The sequence below is a fragment of the Bubalus bubalis genome, chromosome 12 (assembly GCF_019923935.1).
Source record: "Bubalus bubalis isolate 160015118507 breed Murrah chromosome 12, NDDB_SH_1, whole genome shotgun sequence".
Classification (NCBI taxonomy): Eukaryota; Metazoa; Chordata; class Mammalia; order Artiodactyla; family Bovidae; genus Bubalus; species Bubalus bubalis.
The window spans coordinates 97,834,606-97,843,743 of record NC_059168.1 but is presented as its reverse complement, the minus strand read 5'-3'; the positions used below and the strand labels follow the sequence as shown (position 1 = coordinate 97,843,743).

The 9,138-nt window shown below is 58.3% G+C and overlaps 2 protein-coding genes across 2 annotated transcripts; one reads left to right on the top strand and one right to left on the bottom strand.

Moving 5' to 3' along the window:
• The first annotated feature begins 40 nt into the window (after positions 1-40).
• On the top strand, positions 41-2,133 carry PTRH1 (peptidyl-tRNA hydrolase 1 homolog). Its single transcript, XM_006074492.4, has 5 exons — positions 41-190; positions 559-778; positions 1,253-1,352; positions 1,494-1,539; positions 1,644-2,133. Exons 1-5 carry the CDS (start codon positions 95-97, stop codon positions 1,824-1,826), a joined length of 645 nt encoding a protein of 214 aa, XP_006074554.2. The 5' UTR covers positions 41-94; the 3' UTR covers positions 1,827-2,133.
• On the bottom strand, positions 1,947-8,215 carry CFAP157 (cilia and flagella associated protein 157). The gene is made up of 9 exons (XM_006074491.4): positions 7,940-8,215; positions 5,669-5,940; positions 4,852-5,005; positions 4,148-4,415; positions 3,633-3,763; positions 3,304-3,454; positions 2,768-2,934; positions 2,413-2,602; positions 1,947-2,105 (listed from the first exon to the last, which is right to left on the bottom strand). Exons 1-9 carry the CDS (start codon positions 8,101-8,103, stop codon positions 2,034-2,036), a joined length of 1,569 nt encoding a protein of 522 aa, XP_006074553.2. The 5' UTR covers positions 8,104-8,215; the 3' UTR covers positions 1,947-2,033.
• Positions 8,216-9,138: the final 923 nt, after the last annotated feature.

Below are 9,138 nucleotides of genomic sequence, written 5' to 3'. Positions count from 1 at the left end.
CCGGGATTGGGCGTTAGCGGCTAGGGGCGGCCGCGACTGGCTCGGGGGCTGGCTGACGTCAGGGGGCGGGGTCCGCGTCCTGAAACCAGGCAGCATGGGGCTCCCTGGCCTCTCGCGCGCCGGGTTGTGGCTGAGTCGAGCCATGAGCCGCTGTGTTTTGGAACCCCGGCCGGCGGGGAAGCGGTGGCTGGTGAGTGGATTGGGGGAAAGCCCCGTAGGGACTCCTGGGCCCTAGCTCCAGTTCTGCCACAGTCTCCTGGGCAAAGTTCTCCCCCTTCCTTGAGTTTTCTTATCTAGAAATGGTCAGATGCTTCGATGGGCTCCAGACTTCCAGGAACTCCGCTCCTGCACCGGGGGGCCCTGCCCGCCCACACCGGGGGGCGCTTCCACTTGGCCTTCTGGAGTCTTGGAGTTTCTTGGATTCCTCCTCGTGGCCCTAACCCACTCCGGCAGCTTTCCATTTACCTTCCTCTGCTTTGGGGCCCCGGGCGGGGGCGCGCTGTGAGATAGATTATGGGGAGAGTTGTCGGGCCTCAGTTTCCCTGATGTCGCCCGCAGGTGGCAGGTCTGGGAAACCCTGGACTTCCTGGCACGCGGCACAGCGTGGGCATGGCAGTGCTGGGGCAGCTGGCGCGGCGGCTGGGGGTGGCGGAGAGCTGGGCACGCGACCGGCGCTGTGCCGCGGACCTCGCCCTGGCCTCACTCGGAGATGCCCAGCTGGTCCTGCTCCGGCCACGAAGGCTCATGAACCTCAACGGGCACAGTGTGGCCCAGGCGGGTAAGTTGAGGGCCCCATGTGTGTGCCACCCAGGAGGGCGGAGGGGCCCGGAGGGGGCATTCTGGACTGCAGCAAATCGGTTCACCTAGAGCTCCAGGTACCTGTTGAGCTCCAATTGCTGCCTGGCCTTGGGTGACTGAGAAATTGAGAACCTCAGTTTCTTTATATGTAGTGGTGGTTTAGTCGCTCGGTCATATCCAACTCTTTGCAACCCTATGGACTGTAGCCCCCCAGGCTCCTCTGTCCATGGGATTCTCCAGGCAGGAATACTGGAGTGGGTTGCCATGCCCTTCTCCGGGGCATTTTTCCCAACCCAGGGACTGAACCCGCGTCTCTTAAGTCTCCTGCATTGGCAGGCGGGTTCTTTACCACCAAGTGGGGTTAATTGTGGCCCCTCCTCATGGGAGCCCAGAGTCAGGACAACCTTCCTGGGTGGATCAGTAGTAACCGGAGCCACTGTTTCCCTGGGCCAAGTGGAGCTGTTTGGACTGACTGCTGAGGAAGTTTACCTGGTACACGATGAGCTGGACAAGCCGCTGGGGAAAGTGGCTCTGAAGTTGGGAGGAAGCGCCAGGTGAGGCCCTGAGCTGGTCAGGGTGGGATAGAGAAGCTGACCTCCAAGTGGGGTAGAGGTGCCGACCCCAGGCTCGACGGTGGATAGGGTGAAGGGTGCTGACCCAAGGAAGCACTAACTGCCCCCTCCTATCCCTTGAAGGGGCCACAATGGAGTCCGTTCCTGTATGAGCTGCCTCAACTCCAATGTGAGTCTGCCCCTCCATTCTGCACTGAGTTGGGTGGGCTGGCACAGGGCCCCCACCACTCCTTCTCACCAGAGCTCCCTGGGCCCCCTCTGGCTTCCCGACAGGCAATGCCACGGCTGCGGGTGGGCATCGGGCGGCCGACCCACCGGGACGCAGTGCAGGCCTACGTGCTGGGCCGCTTCTCCCCTGCTGAGCAGGAGCTGCTGCCTCCAGTGCTGGAGCGCGCTGTGGACCTGCTCCTGGACCACATCCGCCAGCGGAGCCAGGAGTCTTCGTTGGGCCCCTGAGGCCGGTGGACTCAGCTGTTTGCCCGACTGTCATGCCCGCACCCATCCACCCATCTACAGAGGTGCCACGCCAGCCTGTGGGGTCTTTTTTTTTTTTTTTTAATACAACTCTTCTCTGGGCTACCCCAGGCTGCCTGTGGACTAATGCAGGGACTGTGGCCGGAACAGTCCTTCTCTAGGATAGGAGGTTGGTCTTTTCTCCATGTCCTACTTTGAAAGTAGGGAAACTTCAGGAAGACTAAGCTTTTTGAACCTTTTCTGAGAAGCAGAGGTGTGGATCTGTAAGAATAAAGGTGCCAGCTTAGAAGCTGAAGCCTCCGTGGGGGGTTCCCGACCCTCCCCTGCCTGTGGAGGAGGGGCCCACAGGGTCCGGCAGGCTCCCCTCCCAGGGGATGTGTGGGCACGTCTGGGTCCACTGAGGCCTTGACACACCTTTCTTCAGCCCATTTTACATGTGGGGAAGTGGAGGCTTAAGAGAGGTCCAGCCACATCCACAGAGCCACACAGCTGCAGTGTGGAAGAGCTGTGATATGCACCCAAGGGTGGCCCTCATCTGGCTGTCCCTAGGGCCCCCTGGCACCCTCACCTTGGGGCTGCTGTACGCCTGTAAGTTGCCCATGCGGGTGGTATGTGAGAGCAGCCTGAGGTCCTCAGGGTTGGGTGGGATGTGGATCCGTCGAGGTACCAGACCGAGGTCCCCAGGCCGGTAGGGTATGATGCCGGACAGCTGCTGCAGCAGAGACCCCGTCCTGAGTAGCTGGGTGCTGCTGCCCTGGCTGTGGGGAGGGGACTGGTGTCATCCCCTCCACGTCTTAGACGAGGAAGCCGAGATTCAGAGCAGCTCTGGGGAGCCAGGCTTCCGGCCCCGGCTCAGCCGAGGACAGCCCTTGGACGTGTCCCATAGCTGCTTCCTCTGGAGTCACACGGGGTCATGCACTCACCCCTCCCTGGGCAGGCCACAGGGCTGGCTCTCCCGGTGCAGGGCCTCGGCCATCTGGGGGCTTGAGACCACGGCCGAGCCGAGCATGAGCAGCAACTGCTGCAGCATCTCCTTGCGCTGCAGCTGGAACACGACGTCGAAGTCACCGTCCTCCTTGTTAGGCTGCATCTGCCGAGAAGGGGATGGGTGGGCCTACCAGGTCAGGCCCTTTGTGGCCCCAGCATCCACCACTGGGAAACTCCAACCCCAGTGCCTGTCAATCTCAGTATTCCCTGGCTGTGGTGGAATACCCATTCTCCAGATGGGAAGACTGACGACTTCCAGGGCCTCAGAGGCCTTCGTCTAGCTCCTTTGAGACCTCAAATGGCTCTTCGACTTGGAGAATCAGAAAAAGACAGATCTTCCAGGAAACTCTCAGGGGAGAGAGGGGCCCTGGGCCTGGCTTGGCCATCTCTGGTGGTCTGCTTGTCTCCGGCCACTTTCTGCTCCTTGATTCGCCGCCCCGCACCCCCCCACTTTTACCCACTTCTAGTTCACCTGCACGATGTCCTGTAGGAAGGAGGTGGCCTGGGCCAGGGCCGTCTCCAGGCTCGACCGGACCTTCTGCTCTTTGCTCAGCTGCTGCTGGAGCCGCTGCCCCTCGGCCTGCCGCCGCTCCAGCTGCAGGTTCAGCTGGTCTCTTTCGTTCCTGGGCCCAGGACAGGACAGGTCAGCCTCCTCCCCGTCCTAGGACAAGGGGCCCTGCCTTTTCTCTCCAGCCAGCCCCGGGCCTCAGCCTGTGTGACAGACAGAGCCTCCAGGCCCCTGTACAGAGGGGGAGTCGCTGGCCTGTGACCACAGATGGAGGGGTTCCCGCCGCTCCGCACCTCAGTGCCTGATTGTCCTGCTGCTGCTTCAGGAGGTCCTGCTCCAGCTGGCCCAGCAGGACGCGCAGCCGCTCGGCCTCAGCCATGCTCTGCTGCTGCTCACGGCACTTCTCCGTCAGCATGAGGATGACCTGCAGTGTGGGCAGGTGGCCGTGCTCTGGGCCTCGCCACAGGCCCTCAGCCAGCCCCGTGTCCCCCAGAGAGGTCGGCCGGGGCCCTGGGAGCCCGGCACCCACTGGACTTACCTCAGGGCTGCTGTGCACCCATTAAGTCACCCGTGCGGGTGGGGGCCCTGGGGCTGGGTTCCCCTTCAACCAGTGATGGGGGCTCCAAGTCAAATACAAACCAGCGATCGGGCCCTCCCAAGGAGGGCCCATCGCTTTACGGCTGCCTCCCCCATGCCCTGACCCCAGGTCCACCCTTGTAGGGGCCGTATTTGCCCTGAGTACAGGGCCCTGGGTTTCCTTCCTGCTCTCCGTGCCAAGCCCCCCGGGGTGAGGGCCGGGAGTGCGCACCTTCTGGTGGCCCCGGTTGTTCCTGGCCATGAGCTTCTGGGAGTTCTCCAGCAGCTCCAGCTGTTTGCACAGGTCGTCCTGGTGGCCCCGGAGCTGCTCGTTCTCCGCCAGCAGCTGCGTGCCCTGTCGTGTAATCTTGGCCAGCTGCAGGGTCACTGCGTTGTTCTCTGTGATGGCCCGCTTGGTTGTGTCCCACATCTGGCTCGTGGACACCTTGCGGAAGTCCGTGGCCACCATGTTCACACGCTGGATGATCTCCTTTCTCAGTCTAGGCAGGATGGGTGGGGGTGAGGCGGGGTTCAGGCAGAGGGGGGTCCCCAGAGCACCTAGACCTCTCTGCTCCATCTCCCACAGGAGGGGCCAGGGCCACCAGCAGGAGCTCTTTATTATAAACCCTTTGTACTATTTTGAACCATGTCCGTGTATGATGAACCATTAAATATAATTTAAGCTGCAAAAAGTGGCACAAGGACGTCCAGGGATTCTCCAATGCTTGTGTGAGAACTGAGAGCCTATTTCTTTTCTCTCCGCCCATCCCCCCGCCCCCCCAAATCAGCCACAGTTTTGAGGAATGGCAAGTCAGGGCATCAGAGAGCTAGCATGGTTCCCCCTGCCCAGTTAGAAGCCAAGACTGTCGGAGGCCTGAAGACCTGGCTGTACTTGGCCTTGGTGAGGGGCCTCGCGCCCGGCAGCAGCCTGCCCACCTGTCCTTGTCCAGCACCGACTTCTTCTCCAGGTTGTGCACGTAGTCCTTGTATTCGTTCTCCTGCTTCCGCAGCTGGTCCTCCAGTGACATGAACTTTTGCATGAGCTCCTCTTTCTGCAGCCGGAACTCCTCCAGGGCTGCCAGCTTTCCCCCTGCCCCGCCACAGGGCACGGGACTGGTGAGGGGCTGCCTCGGGAGGGCAGGGCCCCGGGGGTGAGGGCAGCAGGGCTTTGCGTGATGACGCCCCCCACCCTTCCCCATCCACTAGGGCCAGTCCCCTGTCCCCACACATAATCCTGCCCACCTTTATGGGTCAGTCTGGAATGCCCTTCCTCTCCTCCCCAAGTCTTACTAAGCCTGGTTCAGGCTCCACCTCCTCCAGGAAGCCCCCCTTGACGCTCTCTACTCTCAGGAAAGTGACAGTGACAGGAGCCTGTGACTCTGACACCGTCTCTGGGTCAGGCGCTCCTGCTGTCACCTGAAAGGCGCAGCCACCCTTGCCAGCTGGGTGGCCTTGGGCAGGACACTCCCCCCTCTTGAAGTGCTTCCTCACCTACCCAGTGGCAGGTGGTGATGGTATTTCCTGCCTCAGGATCGCTGGGACCATTACATGGAAGATACGTGTGGGAAGCTGCATGTAGCTGTTGTTGCTCAAGGAATATGTATCATCCCCATTTCCCAGGTGGGAAAACAGGGTCAGAGAGAAGGGCTGGCCCAAGGTCACAAAGACAGTGGGAGAGCCCAGAAAGACAGAGCCTTGGGTTTCCCACCCGCTGTGGTGTGTGCCCATAGGCTCACCAGCCAGTGCCCCTCACCAAGGATGATGTTCTCGGTGGTGAGCTGGTCCTTGGTCTCCTGGAATTCGTGGCGCACCTGGGCTAGCTGTGCCTCGAAGGCATCCTTCTCTATCTCCTTGGCCAGCTGCAGGCTCTGGAGCTGCTCATTGAGGTCGGCGATCTCATCCACCCGCTGGTTGAGCGTGCGCTTGAGGAAGGCCACGATCTCCTTCTTGTTGTTGGCCAGCTGGTCAAACTCCTGGCGAAACAGCTTCTCCTGCATGGCCATCTCATCCCACTTGCGCTGGTACCTGGGGTAAATGTGGGGCGGGGGTCCAGGGGGCCTCCAGGCAGTCAGGCTGCTCCCAGGACCCTCCCATAGTGGGGCACTGGAGGTTCCAGCCTCATCTCCCCTGGTCAATGCTTATGACCGCAGATGATACCTGTGCTCAGCACTTTATGTGCATAACATCACTAGGGTGTAAGCTCTGTGAGGGTGGAACCTCTGTTAACGTTCACAGTTGTGTCCCCAACACCTAGTGCCTGGTATGTCGTAGGTACTCAGTGTGTTTGTTGAATCCACAACAACCAAGCAAGTAGGGGCTATGATGATTATACTCATTTTACAGGTGAAGAAACTGAGGCACAGAGGGATGAAGCATCCCTGAGTTAGTAAATGGCAAAATCAGAACTTGAACCCAAGTCAGTCTGATACTCCAAAGTTAAGGGTCTTAAGCATAATGCTTGCTGCCAGCTCTGTGCCCTGCTTAATATTTCACACTTCAAAGCCCAAACTTCTGCACCTGTGATCTTCCTTACCCTCCTTCACTGAGTGAACCCCTGTGTTGCCGCCTCTGTGGAGCCTTCCTGGCCCTGAGGCAGCGTTTGTGGTCCTCTCTTTGGGGCTGTCCTGTAGATTGACCCTTGTCCCACTGGGAAGTCAAGACCTGACTCCTTGCACCTCTGTATTTTGGGGGGCCTGGCAGAGGAAGTTGGCACATAATAAGTGCCCAATAACCATCTCTCAAATGCATTTTTCCCAAATACATTCCATCTGGTGTTTCCAGCTTGAGGGAAGCATGTGAATTTTTAAGAGTTGTTGTGTAAGCAATTTTCTAGTTTCCAATGGAATAATGGGTAGAAGCTATTTGGAAAGATGTTTAACTTCACGACTAACTCAACCTACATCTTCTGAACGGAAGCATGGTGCAGGGTGCAAAGCTGGATGACCTGATCTGTGGAGCAAGGCTTAGGGAAGTCAGGGCCCAGGGCTGGCCCAGAGCCTCTTCCTTGGGGTGCCTTCCTCTCTCCCTGAGCCTCAGTCTCTCCACCACTTATCATGGGGATGACTGGAGGGCCTCTCTCGTGGGACCGTTTTAGGGATACAATGAGCACCAGTTCAGGAAGGTCTCAACATCAGCTGTGAGTATTTGTAGCAACATGTGACTCTTCACGTTAGCCACTCAGTCGTGCCCGACTCTTTGCGACCCCATGGACTGTAGCCTGCCAGGTTTCTCTGTCCATGGGATTCTCCAGGCAAGAATACTGGAGTGGGTTTCCATTCCCTTCTCCAGGGGAATCTTCCTGACCCAAGGATCGAACCTGGGTCTTCTCCTGCACTGCAGGCGGATTCTTTACCATCTGAGCCACCACCAAAGGGGTGTGTCTTTTGAGGGTCATCCTGAGACTGGGCCAGGAACTAGTGGAAGAATAAGAAAAGTGGGCAAGTGCATGTCTCAGGAGAGTTAGAGAACCCCGCCTCCACACACCACCACCCACCTCACACAGCCTTCCTCGTTTACATTTGGGAAAACAGCCCTGGTGGACAAATGGGCTTGGCAGCTGGAAGAGCCAGTGGGGCCTATAGCTCAGGGGATCACGGCACAGGCATTGGGGGGTGGTGGGGGGCAGGTGGGAGGAGGGGCATATGGTCACCCTCCTGCCAGGGGGCTGCCATCTCCAATTTGTCCCTCCGATTGAACTCTGCCCTCTTACGTAAAACGTGTGGTCCTGGGGGGCAACTGTGAGGCAGGAGGGACGTAGTCCTTGCCTGGGGAGGGGCTAGGCTCTTAACTAGGCACTGGGCCCCTGGAAACTCTGGGAGCCAAGATGGGGCCAAGAAATCCATTTTTCTTCAAAATCATGAAGCCTCCCAATGTTATCTTCCAGGAAACTGAGGCAGGGACGGGGGGTGGGTCTGGACATCCCCTGGGAGGCCAGAACACAGGGGGCCCCACCGACTGAACCTGCACAGTGGCCAGCTGTGAGTCACTCCCTGACCTGTCAGGACCACCCTGCCTGCCCACCCACCGGGCCAGCCTGTCCTCCAGGTCGCGGATCTGGATGTGGTAGAACTCTCGGATCTCCTCGCTTATAGGCATTTCCATGGGCTTGTTGGCCAGGTTGGGATCCTTCTTGCCACCTTTCTTCTTCTTGAGCTCGGGCTCTTTGGCCCCCTTCTTTTTAGGAGCCATGGCTGGTGGCAACCACTACTCCAGGACCTCTTTAAGAGACCAGGTGGTTGCTAAGGAAGTTCCTTGCATACATAGCAACAAGCTTACGATGTGAAGCTAGGCTTAAAGGGACCTTCCCTCTTCCTGGTGAGGATGGGTTTCAGGGACCAGCCTCCTGCTCCAAGGCCAACAGCGCCACAGAGGCCATAGGCCTGGGTGTCTTAGACCATGGCGTCTCAGAGACCAGGACGCCAGGCTCACTGGGCACTCTTTTGGGCTGTGGGAGACCCTTCCCTCAAGAGGAAATTGGTGACATGGGAATATTACAGTGGGTCAGAGCCCTAGAAGGGCTTCCCTTGTGGCTCAGATGGCAAAGAACCCGTCTGCAATGCAGGAGACCGGGGTTCAATCTCTGGGCTGGGAAGATCCCCTGGAGAAGGAAATGGCAACCCACTCCAGTATTCTTGCCTGAGAATTCCATGGACAGAGAAGCCTGGAGGGCTACAGTCCATGGGGTTGCCAAGAGTCGGACACGACTTAGCGAGTGAACCAGACCACAAAGTCCAGCAACCCCTCTGGCAGCTGGGTCTCCGGAGGGGAGTGGGTGCAGTGCACACAGCCCAGCACACTGCAGTGTTAGCCCAGGTCAGTGGCCTGTGGACTCAGAGCACTGCCATCTCTAGGAGGCTCTGGAGGGAGGAAGCCCAGCCCCAAGGGAGACAAGGAAGCCAGCTTTCTTTATAGTCCAACTCTCACATCCATACACGACTACTGAAAAAAAAACATAGCCTGTACTATGGTTTCTGTTTTATAAATAAGTTAATTTGTACCTCCAGACACTTTAAATGATTGTTTCTTTCTTAAGAAATCATCTTCACCAATTGCTGTTTTGCCAGAGGGAGGGTCCATTGAGCTCCTTTCCTGTGCCATTCCAGACCCCCACCCAGGCTATCTTATTCAGCTAATAGATATTTACTGAGCACCTACTAAGGAGATCAAACCAGTCCATCCTAAAGGAAATCAGTCCTGAATATTCATTGGAAGGACTGATGCTGA